The 16,312-nt window shown below is 50.6% G+C and overlaps 1 protein-coding gene across 1 annotated transcript in view; it reads right to left on the reverse strand.

Annotated features, from left to right (window-relative positions):
- The window catches only part of Greb1l (GREB1 like retinoic acid receptor coactivator), a 124,270-nt gene that overhangs the window by 15,616 nt on the left and 92,342 nt on the right, over positions 1-16,312 (reverse strand). Inside the window, exons 16-21 of the mRNA XM_033757414.1 lie at positions 13,769-13,949; positions 11,110-11,302; positions 7,874-8,007; positions 4,461-4,800; positions 1,343-1,458; positions 529-999 (exon numbers count right to left, since the gene is read on the reverse strand). Coding sequence (XP_033613305.1) covers positions 529-999; positions 1,343-1,458; positions 4,461-4,800; positions 7,874-8,007; positions 11,110-11,302; positions 13,769-13,949 — 1,435 coding nt within the window. The remainder of the gene's footprint in view (positions 1-528; positions 1,000-1,342; positions 1,459-4,460; positions 4,801-7,873; positions 8,008-11,109; positions 11,303-13,768; positions 13,950-16,312) is intronic.

Here is a 16,312-nt window from a genome sequence, read left to right on the forward strand (position 1 = left end):
GACCCAGCTCAACAGAGCCGGGCAGGGCTGTGCCACAGGGGAGGGACCGTGGCAGGGGGACCCTCAGGACAAGGGCGCCCCTCCTTCCCCAATGCTGCCGCCCTGCCCTGGCCTGCTCTCCACTTCGAGAGCCGAGAGCCGCCAGAGGGAAAAGAAGCGGAAGAAGCGGAGGGAGAGGAGGGAGAGGAGGGACCGAGAAGAGAGGGCCTCTTCTGTGTCAGCGTCAGGTCAGGGCCGTGGAGGTCACCTCTGGGTCAACAGTTGCACCCGAATGTCTCCGTACTCCGATGATACTTTCTATTCTTTCTTCCTATCCCCCCTTCCGTTTCTCCAGTATGGGTCAAACCCAGGCATACTGAGCCACGTGCCCCAGCCCTTTTTTTATTTTCCACCGTCTCAAAGCTGCTAAACTGCTCAGGCTGAGCTTGAATTTGCACCCTCCTAGCGTGCTGGGATTACAGGTGCGCACCACCATGCCCAGCTCTGCCACTGGGTGTTTAGTGAAGTCATTTGCTCATTCGTGAGAACATTTTGTGCCAGGGACTAAACCGCTCAGCTTCGGGCCCTTGTGCACAGCAGACGCAGAGGCACAAAGAAGAGGGCAAGGGACATGGTGGCTGCAGGCTGGGGTTGCTGAGGTGGGGGGACTGGTGGCAGCCACCGGCTCGCACCCCGCCTCGGCCTCCGCCTTGGGGCTGAGGGTCTCCAGACTCGGCACCCCTTCCCTCCAGGAAACGGGGAGCAGAGCACCAACCCGAGGTTCCCGTGAAGGCACTGCTGTTGCTCTGTGGCCGTTCCAGGTCGATGAGCAGCTCCTCTGGGTCATTGTCGCCAGCTGGTGGCCTCTCTGGCTCCTTTCCGCTGAGGTCCAGGGCGGCCGCGGGCCCCCACAAAACCTCCTTGGAGACATAACAGCAGGCCAGGCCCACCTCCTGCTCCAGAGCCGTGCGGGTCAGGTAGCTCGAGTCGATTAAGCGGAGGTCACAGTACTTCAGGGACCTGCGTGGAAAGCGCACATTACCCTCCTCGGGCCAGCGGCACCTGGTGACCTGACTTCTCCGCACATCACTCACAACAGCGGGACTTTAAGGGACTCTTCACAACATTCAACTAAAGCTGCCGCTGCCCAGTTTATGGGCCTGGACCCTTGGGGCGGGGATAGCAGCTTAACAGACTTAAAAAGTCCTGCTTTTCCACTCTGCTCCTCTGGTGCCTGCTCTGCTGCTCTGCTCGTCCCAAAGCAGCTCCCTCCTGTCCCCGGAGGTGCTGGTGCTCCCCGCATGGACAAGGGCAGAGGGCTTTGCTCTCCACATCCCTGCACACACCATCCCCGACAACGTACCTGGGGAAGGTCTCTCCCAGCGGGTCTTTGCCAGTCAGGATCACGATGCACGGGAGCCCCTCTAGGTCCTGATACGTCCGCGGTGTCCACTCCTCCGGGTGGTTTCCTCGCCACGTCTGTAGGAAGAGACTCACACGATGCTGTGAAAACTCTCAAACTCCTGAGCCGCCGCCTCTTTAAGATTTCTGTATCTCCATTCACACACGCATACTCTGACTGCTGCCTTACAGTCTAAGAGAATGGGGCCTTTCGTTTTTAATCTCAAAAGATTAAATAGGAGACCCTAGTACACCTCAGCACCATCCACACGGGCCAGGAAGACACACTGTGAAGGACCATCAGGTGAGCAGCTCCAAAAGACAACGTTCAGTGGTGAATGACTTTCATCAGAATTTCAAAACTCCATCAAAACAGACATATTCACCAAGAGAATAATGAAATTAGTCACCTCTAATGGTTATTTTTTTCTCTTTCCCTTTACTGACTTCAAAAATGACTGACAAGGAGTCTCTTGCAATAGGGCTGAAAAAATAGCCTGGCTTGGTTAGATCAAGGAAATAAGAAGCACTCTTATTTGGAGAGTAATTCATTTTGCTCAGGGTTTCGCACAATCTACCACGCGTTGCTTCCTCACATCCATGAACACACATGTGCACTGACACACGCTCTCTAGTGAGTGGACCTCAGCCCCCGGTCTGCTGGCTAAGGCCAGGCCTCAGGCACCAGGAGCAAGGGCTCTGCTCCCAGCGGCTCCTCTGGCTGCAACAGCTGAAAGCTGTTCAAAAGTAAGGAGATCTTAGAAATGTTTCTCTGTATTTTAGAATAGAGAAAAACAGTCTCAAGTGGCTTAGTAGTTTCTATTGTGTCTTACAAGTATACACTGAACTGTGCTTCACATCCATTCCTAGCAGGGGTTGCTATGGGAAAGAGGACTAAGAAGTAAGGTTCTTAGGAATAGAGCAGTTCTGTTTGCAAATAGAAGGTGTTGGCCTGTGCTCAGCACAAAATGTGATACAAAGAAGCCTACCAGCCAAGAAGCAACAAAAAGATGTTGTTGTCTATAAAAGACCAAATGGAAGAAAATCAGGCTGTGTAAAGCAGGGTCTTCCCCAGGCCGCCCAGCCTGGGCACTCCCCCCAAGATAATGAGGCTGGGCCCAGGCACTGGATGAGCGAGATCGCCTTTTCCTAAGCTGGAGTTTGTTCTGGGAAGACTGGCTCCCGGCCAGTCTGAGTCACCAAAGCCACCAGCGGTCGGGTCTGCCGTGGATCTCTGCACCCATGGGGTCATTTCACTGCACAGAGGTGGACGCCACACAGCACTGGCCGCGGAGGAGCTGATTTGTTCCTGTTGAGACCCGCGCCCTCCCACAGCGCTTGTCATCACTTGTGAGTGGGCCGAAACAACAGAAGACTCGGCAGATCAGAATGGGATCACAGGACAGAAGCGGCCTGGACCTGGGCCAGGACGAGAGCTCAGCTCTGGCACCGCGCTGCCCCGAGCAGAGAGCCTCTCCCTGTGTGGCTTTGGGTGCAGGAAAAGGAGCCGGACCAACCCAGGGCCTGGAGGAAAACGGGTCTTCCGTGGTGTCTCAGCTTCCCATCCAAACGGAGGGAGAAGAACCACGCTGAAACTCTCCAGGCAGGGCCTGCTCTCCAAACAGTGCTCCTGAACCCAGCCTCAAGGGTCTGGTGCTCTTAAAAGCCCTTTCGGGCTGGGGATGTAGCTCAGTGGTGCCACCGCCTGCCTCAAACTCAAGGTCCCACCGAGTTTGATCTCTGGTACCAAAAAGAAAGAAAGAAAAAAGGACCCTGCAGGTAGGGAAGGGCCGGGCCTGGCACCAAGGCCCAGCCCAGCGGAAGCCTGTGGATGTGGATTGTGCAGGATGGGCCTCCCGGAACTCCTGGCTAGCATTAGCTCTCCCCTGAGAAGGGCTCCGGGGTTCCTTCGTCCTAGAAACGCCACTGACATAGCTCTGTATCGGAAACAGAGTTGTTACCACTTCTACTAAATACAGGTGTTTTTATATTTGGGGCAATTTTACTTATTCCAGTTGCTTATCAAACTAATATTTTTCCACGTTAGGTTAATTTATACTAACTATACAATAAGCTTTACATTTACAAAAACGATTTATGAACACTAAATAAAAATAATCAGATTTGAACTCTTAGAAAGCATGCAGTCCAACTATCGTTTTGCAAATAGGAAATCCCTGCAAATCTCTGAAGACTAACGTGCTTCCTTTTCATAAAGTGTGCACCTAAATTTTTATTTTTGTTTTGTTTTGTTTTTGGTACTGGGGATCAAACTCTGGACCTTGTGCTTGTGAGGCAGGTGGTGGAACTACTGGGCTAAATCCCCCCCCTTTAAATTTTAAAATAATTTTATTTTTGTGCTTCTGGGGATGTAAGCTAGGGCCTTAAAATGCCCAGCGCCCGTGCCCACACTAGATTTTTCTTAAGGCCCTCAGGTTAGGGTTTAGAATGCAGGGTAGGTTCTTCCTGACTTAGGTGGTTCCACACCTCATGGACGAAGGTATTTGGCCAAGTGCTTTTCATGGCTAGGACACGTTGGATCACACAAATCCCCAGACGAAACGCAGCCAGGCCTAAGGTAGGGGTTCGGCTGGGCCACTCGGGCACAAGGGGAAGGGACAGTCCCTGGCTGGGCAGAGGGGCAGCAGGGGCTCGGCCACGCACCATGTCCCTCCGTAGGATGCCTGCTTATGTCTCAGTCCAGCCACAGCCTGGGGCTGAGGGCCAAGGAAGTTCCTGCAGAAGCAAGGGACTGCGGAGGAATCCGCACGGGAGAGCCAGAAGCGGATCTAGGGGAGCCGTGAGCCTGGAGTGCAGGTGGCTGGTAGGCCAGAAGAGAATTAGAGTAATCGGTGGGTACCCCACGGAGGGCCGAGACGGAGGAGCTGTCTCAGGTCCCACAGGGCTTCAGAAACGAGTTCTGGTTCAGACAGCAAAGACGTCGGTCAGCTGAACACCGACCTGGGGCTCAAATTCACCCACAGGCAAAAATCTCCTGACGCTGGCCTTGGAGCCACCTAGGGGGCTTCCCAGGGAGCAGGAACGAAGAGATTTCTGAGGGGACGCGCCGCCCTGCTAACCTTTAATCGCGCCACAAAGTGCGCGGCGACACTGAGCTCCGTGGCCGGGTTCCCCAGGACGATCTCGAAGCGGTACTGCAGGCCCAGCTTGTCGCGCACCTCCTGCAGCCGCTCCTTGGCCAGCATGGCCAGCTGCAGCGAGGGCACCCTGATCACCAGCATGTGTCCGCGGCCGCTGGCGCCCTTGCCGGGGCAGCCCAGGAGGTCGTCCACGATGCTCAGCGTCTCGGGCGTGCTGTGGTCGCGGAGCGACGCCACGGTGGTGAGCGCCATGAAGGCCTCCGAGTACTGCTGGATGAGCAGGTAGCAGCGCACCACCATGCTGTGCAGCCGGGGGTACCTGCGGGGCACGGGAGGCCGGTGGGTCCGGCTGCTGGGGACCGGCCCGGCAGGCCGCAGCTCACCCAGGCCCGGGCGCCCCTCCCTGGGGGCCCTTAGGACCTGCATCCTCGAGGTGGCCTTGGGTTAGAACCATGGCGTCGTGAGCGTAGTTCTCTGAGATTTAAGGTTACAGGAAGACTCGGACGGAGCTGCCGTGCAACGTTAGGCACGAAAAGGCCGGTCCACTAAAGCCCCCACGGCGCGCAAGAACTGCTTCTTCCTTTAGACGGGCCTCGGTGCCGGGAAACGGAGCTGGCCGGGGGAAGAGCGCCCCCTGGTGGCCGGGCTGTTGTGGCCCAGCCCAACGAACGTGAGCTTGGAGCAAACCCTCGCCCCTGCCTAGACCTCGACCCGGAAGAGCGGGTCACTTTGTTCACACGGGCAGTTTTAAAAATTACAGAGCAAGTAGAAAGTAAATCTCCCTCTCTGTACTGGGGACTATACTCAGGCCCTTCACACTGAGCTACAGCTCCAGTTCTTTTTGAGACAGAATCTCACCAAGTCTCTAAATTGTCCAGGCTACGCTGGAACTTGCAGTCCCCCTGCCTCAGCCTCCCACAGTACTGGGATGACAGATGTGCGCCACCGTGCCGGGCTCAAACCTCTCAGGTGCTTGCTATTCCTCAGAAAGCCAGGTCTGACGACGAGACGGGTGAACACGGCCCGAGAGGCCTGGCCTGCGGCACGCGGGAGGTGCCAGTGAGGAAGCAGGTGCTGGCACGGCAGGGCCAGGCCGGCGACGCCGGAGCCCAGCCGCACGCAGCTGCGCAGTCTCAGAAAGCCAGGTCTGACGACGAGACGGGTGAACACGGCCCGAGAGGCCTGGCCTGCGGCACGCGGGAGGTGCCAGTGAGGAAGCAGGTGCTGGCACGGCAGGGCCAGGCCGGCGACGCCGGAGCCCAGCCGCACGCAGCTGCGCAGTGTGCTCGAGGGGGATTTCTCCTCACTCCACTCCCTGATTCCATTGAAAATGCAAACGTGCCACAGCGTCACAGGGAAAAGCCCAGCAGCGCAGACCAGTTAGGGCCCAGTGGTGCTGGAGGGGACGGGACACGTGCCAGGATCCCAACCACCCGGCCTTCTCTGGGAGCAGGTGCCAAGGGGCAGAGGTCCAGCTGCTCGGCCCAGGCGTACACCCGGCGGGAGGCAGAGATAGGTGTGCCTTCAGCCGGGTCTCTAACGGGGTCTTCTTCGCCCACAGCTGAGCATCAGTAGCTTGGGGAAAAGTGAAGAAAGCCTCTGTCCAGCGGTCCTGGGCAAGAGGCCCTCGCTGCGTCAGGGGGGAGACTGTGCTGGACAGGCAGAGGCGGGCTATGCTGAGGGCTTGGGCTTTTGTGTTTGCCTCCACCATGTAAAATCCTCAAAGGGTAAACAGTAACGATCTACAGGCATTTAGAGTTTGCACTTTGAAAGAATGTTCAGTGTTTTGTTGTTGTTGTTATTGTTTTTTTGTTTTTTGAGACAGGGTCTCACTTTGAGACAGGCTGACCCTGAACTCATTCATTATGTAGCTCAGGCTGGCCTTGAACTCGCGGCAATCCTCCTGCCTCTGCCTCTCAAGTGCTGAGTTTCCAAGCATGCCCAGGTGCAGAGTGTTAAATTTAAAAGAGAGTAGTTTCCTCAATCTGTCACGTTTGCATGAAACTACAGTAATAGTTGTATCTAAGAATTACAAAGTTGCAAACAGAAGCTACCCACCATCCTATGAAATACAATTTCTAGCAAGGTGTGGTGGCACCATCTGTAAATCCCTGCACTTGGGAGGCCGAGGCAGGAAGACTGCTGTGAATTTGAAGTCTCTGAACTACATAGCGAGACCCTGTCTCAAAAAAAAAAGAAAAAAAAATGGGGCTGGGGATTTAGCTCAGTGGTTCAGTGGCCTGCCTTGCAAGCACAAGGACCCGAGTTCAATCCCCGGTAAAAAAAAAAAAAAAAAAAAAAATTGTCTGGGATGTAGCTCAGTGACACCGCACCTGCCTTGTAAGCACAAGGTCCTTAGTTCAGTCCCTAATACTGAAAAAAGAAATTGATGAATCAATCAATCAGTGAAGTAAAAAAAAAAAAACATGAGTTCTGAAACTCTGATATTACTGTAAAGAAAGATGTGTTTTGCTGGGTGTGGTAGTGCACACCTGTAATCCTAGCACTTGGGGAGGCTGAGGCAGGAGGATCGCCATGAGTTGGAGGCCAGCCCAGAATACACAGTGAATTCAAGGCCAGTGTGAACCATATAAGGAGACCCTGTTTCAAAAAACAAACAAACAAAAAGATGTGTTTCAGGCTGGCAGATGGAGTAGGTAGGTGAGAAACTTTTGAAAGGAATAATCATGGGTGAGCTTGGGAATTTAAGGTCATGTGTACTAAAAGCACTTTAATGGCACAGTGTCAGTTAACAGTTCTCAAATCTTAAATAACTGCAAAACTATCAAATCTTACTCTACACTACTTGCTCCTGGCAGCTTTCTAACCTGCTGGATGGGGTGGACCGACTTGTTCTCATTTTAATTCTTTTCTCCTTTTCTCTTAGCCCAATCATAGAGCAGATTGTCCAGAAGATGGCTGTGATCTGGGGAGAATGACAAAAGGGGCCGCGTGGGCCCCTCCACCCCATTGATGATAAGCAGCACGTTGTGGTGGAACCTCTAAGAGGTTGGGTAAATACCCCAGCCCAGGATTCAAGCTCAGAGAAGAAAACACTGACAGTGGGATCCAGAACTGAGGACAGAAACGAGACAGAGTTGTTTTCTTCAGTGCCTAGCTGAGGTCAGGGCTGGGAGGGCCCCAGGCGCCTCCGCGGAGGAGAAAGCAGAACCGCGCGGCCCAGCGCCAGGGTTCGTGGCTTGTGCCTGCATCAGCTCATCTCTGGCATAGCAAACTCGGTTTGTCACCGCTCGCCCGGAGGTGGTGCCGTGTGCGCCCTCAGACCACTGCTGTCCTCCATCCGTCTCGGGTGACCACAGCCACCCACGGGACGAGGTCATCCTGGGAGAGGCTATTTTTGTCTGGCCTTTGCATCACCGCGTCCTGCTTACCTCTCCAGCAGCGTGGTCACCATCTTCTCGAAGGTCTCGTCGCACCGTAGGAGTGGGCTGGTGACGCCCCACTGCAGGGACTTGCTGTACTCGTTTAGGCCGAAGTACAGCTTCTCCTTGCAGCCCACGTCCTCCTGCGTCAGACACAAAGCAGAGCCTCCTGAGGACAGGGATCAGGGTGTGCGGGTGGGGACCCCAGAAAGGTCACCTCCTGGGAAGTAAAGGTGTCTCATGACGCAACCTGGAAACAGCTCTGCAATCATTGCTAAGGCTGAAGATCCTTGTCCCTTCCGGTGACCTTAACCTGTGGTAGTGGAAGGCTCTGAAAATGCGTAACTGTTTTCGGGTGTCGCGCGAAGATGCCCTCTGAAGGTCCCCAGAGGTGTGACAAGCTGCCTGTCCTAGCAGCCCCGAGCACTACATCAACTTTTTTACTTCAAGGGATTTTTTTTTTTTTTTGGTACCAGGAATCAAACTCAGGGCCTTGCACTTGCCAGGCAGGCACAGTGCCAACTGAGCTAATCCCCAGTCCATGGAGTTTTTTTTATAGTCTTCTTGCTGCTTCTCTGCATTAGTTTTTTACAGTAATTTTTCTTGTCACGTTGCCCGTGCACTTTAGTGGCTTTTTGTTATTAATGTATTGGTATATTTCTCTCTTAGTAAACTCTAACTTATAACTAAGCTCTAAAAACCATCAAGTAGGCAAGATGAGGAAGAGAGAGGCTAACGAAGTAAGACTGAGCCAGGGCAGTTCCTGCGCCCTGATAAGTGGGCTACAGGTTTGGTTCTGAGCTTTCCAGTCACCCATCTAAACAGAGGCAATTTGGGACATGCGGGATCCACAGCTAGAAACAAGGCACTGTTGAATTGGCAGCTTTTAGTTTCTTTAATGTCCCCCAAGCCAGTGAACTGTGCTTGTGTGGGAGGAAATGGCCCCTGCGAGGACCAGAAGGGCCCTTACAGACCCCAGGGCGCTGGGCACAGGCCAAGGCACATCGAATTCAAAGGCTTCGAGGCCTCTGCTGGTCTCCCGGGCTCAGCTCTGGGTGGCACAGCTGGGTCACGCAGTCACCACAGGAGCAAAGTCCCTCATGGCTGCCTCCCTCCTCAGGGGGACAGAGCCACTTGGAGAAGCTGCGTCTTGTGTGTCCTTCCCCTCGTCTCGGCCCCGTTTCTTGGGGACAAACGGGATCCTCCTGCACACGCGCTTCCCTTCCTGAGGCAACATCACAACCTGCTGGGCAGGGCAGGCCCGCTGGCCTCCCTTGTCTGTTATTAGTAAAATGACAGCGTAGATTGGTCAGTGATGCCTGAGATGGGGGAGCTCTAGCAGTGCTCGACACCCGAAGTGGCAGTGAACAGCCTCCCCACCCTGCTGTGTTCCTAACACCGAGGACCCGGAGCTTTTGTAACACTGCAAAAGTAGTAAAGTAACAAGTGAACAGAGCCATCCTCACAGCAGGAGCTATGAAACTTGGAGTGGTTTCACCCTGAAGATACACTTTAGGATTCTAAGCCAAGGATTTTATTGAATTGGTATTAATGGGGGGAATATCCCTTGTTATAATAAAAAACCCCAACCCCGCCCCACTGGTGACTGTCCCTGCAGCTCTTCAGGGCCCCCTGCCACGTCTCTGTCTGTCTCCCTCCAGCCAAGCGCTCTACTCCATGACATTGTCCCTGTAGGGTCACCGAGGCCCCCTCCACGATTTCACCCGCACCAGCTGCTCTGGTCATGGCTTTCGAAAAATGATTCAGATCCACACCGTGCAGACCGATTCCGTCAGCCACATCTGTCCTCCATGCGCCAGTCTTCCCTTCGACGGCTTCTTTCCCGACTAAAAACGTTATCTCCAAAGTAATTCTGACTCTTCACCTCCCCCTATAACAAATCCTGGAAAACCTGCCTTGTTTCCCAATCCGCCTGTTGTGGGGACCACTGTTTTGATTTAAGTAATGCTCATTCCAACCCCAGTGATCAGAAAAGCCAGCGGCCAGGTGTCTCTTCTTGAACGGACAACCCGAGCTGCAGCCCCTCCTGTGGGCACCGAGGGCCTGACAGAAACATGCACGCTCTCCGGCCAGGGCCCCGCGTGCTGTCCTCCGTGAAGCCTCCTGGGTCCTCTTGGGAGGAGGGGACTTCGTGCTCAGAGATGCACCTCAGTGTCCCCTTCTCTGAGCTATCTGAAAAGTGTGCCCCATTCACAGGTACGTGACAACGTTTTCCCGAACTGCTTTGCTTTTCCGGAGACTCCTCCTTCGGGTCATGGGCTCAGAGTGACAGGGTGAGGAGAGCGGTCAGGAGCTTCTCCCCGCTGTGTGGAAAGTGGACGAAATGGGTTTTCCTTTTCTCTATGTGTACCTCAATTCCATGGGGGTGACTTTTTAAATCTTCCCTTACAGAAGAGAATAACAACTCCCTACCCCTCAGTTACTTTTTATTTTTTATCTTGAGACAGAGTGTGGCTAATTTACTAAATTGCTCAGGCTGGGCTTTGAACTTGTAATCCTCCTGCCTAGCCTCCTGGAGTGCTGGGATTACAAGGATGCAGCACCGTGCCCACCTTAAATCTTTACTACTTTTATGAAATTATTTCTTTTTAATGATATATTTGGCATGTAGTTAACAGGTCACAGAAAGTATTTTTGCGGTGTTGGGGACTGGCATCAAAAAAACAGGGAGACCTGGACGGCAGCTCCCAGTGCACTCGGCACACGCCCTGAGTTCTTTCTGGGGACAGCGCTGTGCCCGCTTTGGTCCGAGGCCGGGGGCTGCCTGAAAGACTCAGCTTCTGGGAGGCGTACGGTGATGGTGATGCAGCAGTCAGACTTAAGCTGAGGCGACCCAAGAGGACGAGGACGTTTTCAGGTCTGAGTGAAATTAATCATGTACTAGCACAAAGTTCGGTAAAGAAGACTGATGACTCTCTCAACATGGTGCTTAAAACCAGACAGGAGAGATAAACTTCTGTCTCTGAGGCACCTAAAAAGAACCCCTTGCTGAATTTCTCTAGGACACTGCCTGCTGGATTTTAGTTTCCTAACAGCTGCAATCGGGCATGGTGGCCCACCGGTGGTGCCGGCCACTCAGGAGGGTCTCCTGAGGCCGGAAGTTCAAGACCAGGCTGCACAATATAGCAAGAGCTCACATATAAAATTACCATCATATGGGGCTTTTAGAAGATGAAGCATGGTGCTAGGTGTTTGAACTCGCGCAGCTGGGTACCAGGACTCACCGTGCTGTCCAGCTGGGTCCAGTGCACCTCGTTGCTGGCGCTGATCCGGGACTGCTGGGTCTGCAGGGTGTACGGGAAGGAGCTGACCTGCAGCACCAGGAGGTTGAAGGCTTCCAGGACTTCTCTGCAGTTGATGACCCGGTCAGCCAGGCCGTGGCTGGCCTCTCCGTGTGACAGGGAGCCCGAGATGACGCTGTGGGTCAGGAGAGTCACGTTAGTCCTTCTCGTCAGCTGTGCAGAAGCCACGCCAAAGTGCACAGTGTCTCTGTTTGTTTCTAGCTTTCCTAAATTAGAGGTCGATACAATCAAAATGTGATTTGGAAGACAAAAATTCTATGTCCTTTTAACCTTTTTCTAGCAAGTTTCAGGGGTTTTCTTCTCCCTTTCCAATTTGCTCCCAATGTACCTGTTAGTGCGCACAGTGGCAGGGAGCTTTCCAGGGAGCAGGGCGTGGCGGAGGGGCCCTGACTGCAGAGACCAACACCACCCCCTTCCCGCCTGGGGGAGTAGAGCAGGGGCAGGGCTGGGCAACCCATGAGCAAGACTCATCCTGACACTTTTTCACTTCTGTTTAATCTGAATACACCAGAGTTGTGCTGCCCGAGAACCACTTTTTTCCTTTTTAATTAAAAGAATAATCTTATACCGAATACCGAATAGTTTCTCTGGTGTGAAAACTATAATGGTACAAAAGATCCTAATGGATAATTAACAATGTGAAATAGGAAGAAAAGGGCTAAAGGTGTAGGGAAAGTGGTAAGGGCAGGGGAAAGGTAATAAGGGAAAAGAAAAAATAGGAGAAAATGAAAAAATGGAAACAAAGCGTTTGTAAACAAAAAGGGGAGGAGGGGATGAAAGGAAGACAGGGACAAGGGGAAAAAATGAGAACCAAGACCTGTCATGTAAAGGTACAAGGGCTAGGGATTTAGCTCAGTGGTTCCGTTGCCTGCCTTGCAAGTGCAAGGGCCCGAGTTTGATCCCTGGTACCAAACAAACAAACAAACAAACAATAAAAGTACAAGATCCCAGTAATGAATGTAAATGTACTGTATACCTAGAATGTACCAATAAACTCAACAAAGAAAGAAAAGAAAAAAAAAAGAACAATCTTGACTGCATATGAGGCTGAGGCAGGAGGATTGCAAGTTTTGAGGCCAGCCCAGACAACTCGGGGAGGCACTGTCCCAAATAAGTAAATAGGCTGGGATTCAATCTCCAGTAGCACAAAAACACAACAAACCAACAAAAACCAAAAAATACAAAGATCTTGGGAGGTAAATATAGAGACCCAATGCAAAGCCACAGAAATAGCCCCCAGCTTTCAAAGACAAAATGTGCCAGGCTGGCGAGTTCTTTCTGCTCAGAAGACACAAGCAGTAACCGAGCAGACATGTAGAAAGTTTCCTTTCTTTCCTTTCTCTCCACCTCTTCTTCCTTTTTTCCTTGCTTCTAAACCCAACAGTGATACTGGATCTTATGGGCACCAATATGGCTCTAGATTTGAAACTACAGCATTTCAAGCACACTCTGGCATCTGAACTCCAGAAAAAACCCTAGTGTTTTGCAATTCTGACTTCTCTACCACAGACCGACAGCTTCCAGACTGTGGACTTACCTCAGTGTCTCTTGGAGAAGAGATCGGAGAGTGCTCAGATGTCCCAGACTTCCCTCCCTCCCCGCAGAGGCCGAGGACAGTTCTGTGCAGCCCTCTGCCAGGCAACTGCTCCGCCCCGGCCACCATCCCAGCCCTCCTCCTCCCTGCTCCATCCATGGGAACTAAGCCCCTCCACCACACTCCGCAGTGACTCGGAAGCGGAGCAGGTAGTACCCTCCAGACACACAGGCCACCCGAGAACATGACACCCACTGCTTAGTCCAGAAAGCAAGGAAGGTTTTGGGGCTCCTGGATTGTGACAGCAGCATTTCTTTGCAAGGGAAAAGAGAAAGGCAAAGGCAAGGTGGAAATGCAGGAGGAAGGAGAAGAAAGCAGGGAGGAGTCCTCACAAGAAAGCGCTTCTCCCTCTGTAAGCATTTCCACCCCACCTTACTTCGCGCCCTGTACGAAGCAACCAAGTCCACATGCTTTCCCTTTCTTTTTGAGACAGGGTCTCGCTCTGTAGTTCAGGCAACCTTTGAGCTCACTACGTAGCCCAGGCTGGCCTTGAAATCACCTCCTGCCTCAGCTTCACAAACGCTGGGATTACAGCAGGAGTGCGCCACCACACCTGGTTTACAATGGTTTTTTGTTTTTTTTTTTTTGGTACCGGAGATTGAACTCAGAACCTTGAATTTTCAAGACATGCAAGGTGCCACTGAGCTAAATCCTCAGCCCACAACATTCTTTTTTGTTTTGGGGTTTTTGACACGGGGTCTCCCTATGTCACTATGTAGCCCAAGTTGGCCTTGAATTCTTCATGATTCTCCTGTGTGCCACCCCTCCTGGCTCCCACAATGCTCTTAAGAATGGCTTCTAAATAAGTGTTTCTAAGTTCTGTATAGTCTAAAATAAAACCAACATTAAATCTGTTGAGACAGTGGGGAGTGAGGAGGACTCCGTTGTCACAGTAGGAAAACACCAAGAGTTAGGGACCCCGGCCCATCTCCTGGGCACCTTAGGAACTGTCCTCCTGCGGTTACTGCTAGAGAAGAGCACAGTCACCTCGTTAGCTCCACATGGGAGTTGTCGTGGACCAGCACAAACAGGGTGTACGGGTTCTGCTTCACTCTCCTCATGAAGACTTCGAACTTGCTCTGGATCTCACTGTCCAGCCGGACCACGTACTTCTCTGCTCTCTGGTGAGCCGTCCCCGTGTCTTCCAGACCCAAGTCGACAAGGACACCTGCCGGGAGGAAATACGTTTGTCTCCTCACGCTCCACGCACACGTGGGCTCACTGGTGCTGACACTGAATGGACCCGAGGGCCCAGGGCTGCCTTTCCTTTTTCACACTCTGCAGTATGATTTTGAGAAGGAAACGCCAGATTTCCTTTTGGTTAGAACAGCCCACCCGCCTGACACAAAGATCAAGGAACATTCTGATAGGCGAAGAAAGCAGTCGAACGTGTAAGGTCCTCCCTTTAGTTAAGCTCTCTCTCTATGTAAAGTGCTAGATGGGCCACACTGGTAAACAGCAAGCAAATTAATACTAATGCATAGTTCCTCACCCCAAATTTTAACAACAAAATAAATATAAGGAAAACAATATGAGGTCTCCACAGATTTTCTTTTTCTTTTTTAAGGTGGTTGTACTTTTTCCTTTCAGAGCTGGGGAGTGCACTGCTAGGAAAGTGCTCTACTGCTGAGCTGTGACCCCAGCCCCTGTTGTACTTGTTTTTATACAGTGATAACAGGATCTAGAGCATGGGACACCGCGATGGATGTTAGGGTTATGTACCAAACGAGCAAAGTGAAAATTACCCACAATTATGGTATTCCCAAAATGTTAGAAACTGTGAAACAGTTCTAGGTTCATGAAGCTGTTGTGATAATTAAAACACCAAATTGTTCTCTGAAATGAAGAGACCTTTATGAATTATGACTTCACTTTTATTTTAAAATAACAGCAGCTCAATTAACAACTACATGCAATTAGCATGTAGAAGCTGTAATACTAATGTGGTATAAGAGAAAATGAGACCAATGTTTTGCCATGTGAAAAATTATACCAGAAAGTGTGGACAGAAAGGTAATTTTGCTTTTAAGTATTTTTCATTAGGAGTCTTTACTCAGAAATTGTTTTGTCTCATTTGTAAAACAGCAGTGTGTAACCGGCTGAGACTTAGATTTTAGGAAATAGCAGGGTGGGTTAAGGCACTCTGATATGAAAAGATCATAAATAACGTAGGAAAAATATACTTCATGGATAATTAAGAGTTGACTGCATTTCAGAACAAATGAATTAAAGAAGCATAGTATGACTTTGACAGTTCAACTCCACACATGTCCGCAAAGGACAAACTCTGGGAATCAAAGAGTCTTTCTTGGATACCACACAGGACGTTAGTCCGTAACTACACAGCCAGGTAGGGGGACAGCAGGCTTGTGAAAGGCACCTGCTTCATTTCGGAGTGTTTTTAGTAGATCATCCTTACCTTTAAATTGTGTTTAGACTTGCATTTATTTATTTATTTATTTATTTAGTACCAGGAATCAAGCAGGCAGGTGCTGTACTGCTGGGCTACGTTGCCAACTGATTTGCTTTTATTTTTAAATTTTGTTTCCTGGTTATGAAAGTGATCTTGGAAAAACTGGGAAGTACAGAGATATATTTAAAACAGGAAAAATGTATCCATAAATCTTTAACTTAAAATTAAGTCACTGCTTTATGCTTTTGTGCTTTCCTTCCTGTGTGTTGTCTATGAATATTGTGCTCCCTGGTTCACATTTTTGAACAGTCTGGCCTGATATTTTTCACTTAGAGCTGTAAGGCAGACAACAAAACTATCATTGTTTACTAGTACTATTTGTGTAGAAAACAAAAAATAATCCATGGATAAGCCAATTAAATTAGTAAGAATTTAGTGAAGTTGGTGGGTTTCAATTGCCAAGGGGCTGGGTTCATCCCATTGTAGAGCATGCCCAGCAGTAAGGGCCTGGGTTTAATCTCTTCCCCTCACAGACACTTCACAAAAGTTACCTGCAATTCTATACACAGTGGCATACAAGAAATATCTTTAAAACAGCTGGGATGTAGCTCAGTGATTGTACTTTCCTAACACACGCAAAACCCTGGGGTCAATCCCCAGCATGAACAAAACGAAGAAACCAAAACCAAACTAAAATAAAAACACCATAAAAATTAAATATATGGGAATGAATCTTACAAAAGCTATATAAGACCTTTGTGGAGAAAATTATGAAAGTATGAATGATGTTAAAGAAGACCAAATAAAACTACATCATAAAATATAGCTAAAATTTAAACTTTCCTCAAATTTATTCAGAAACTCAGAACCAAGTACAAATTGTTATTTTTTTAAACATTAAAAACTTGCTTTTAGTATTTTCATGGCAGGGCAAAGGACCAAGAGTCAAGACGGTCATGAAGAAAAAAGGCGGGGAGGATTAAAAACAATTAGAGCTGTATTAGTAAAATAGAGTGGTCTGGGCTCAGGGCTGGAAACCGGTACAAGCTCCAAACCTCCAGAAACTTGATCTGCAATAGAGCTGCACGGAAGATGGGGCAGAAGGATGAGTTCTTCAA

This window comes from Fukomys damarensis, unplaced genomic scaffold, assembly GCF_012274545.1.
Source record: "Fukomys damarensis isolate Sample0158 unplaced genomic scaffold, DMR_v1.0_HiC HiC_scaffold_30, whole genome shotgun sequence".
Lineage (NCBI taxonomy): Eukaryota > Metazoa > Chordata > Mammalia > Rodentia > Bathyergidae > Fukomys > Fukomys damarensis.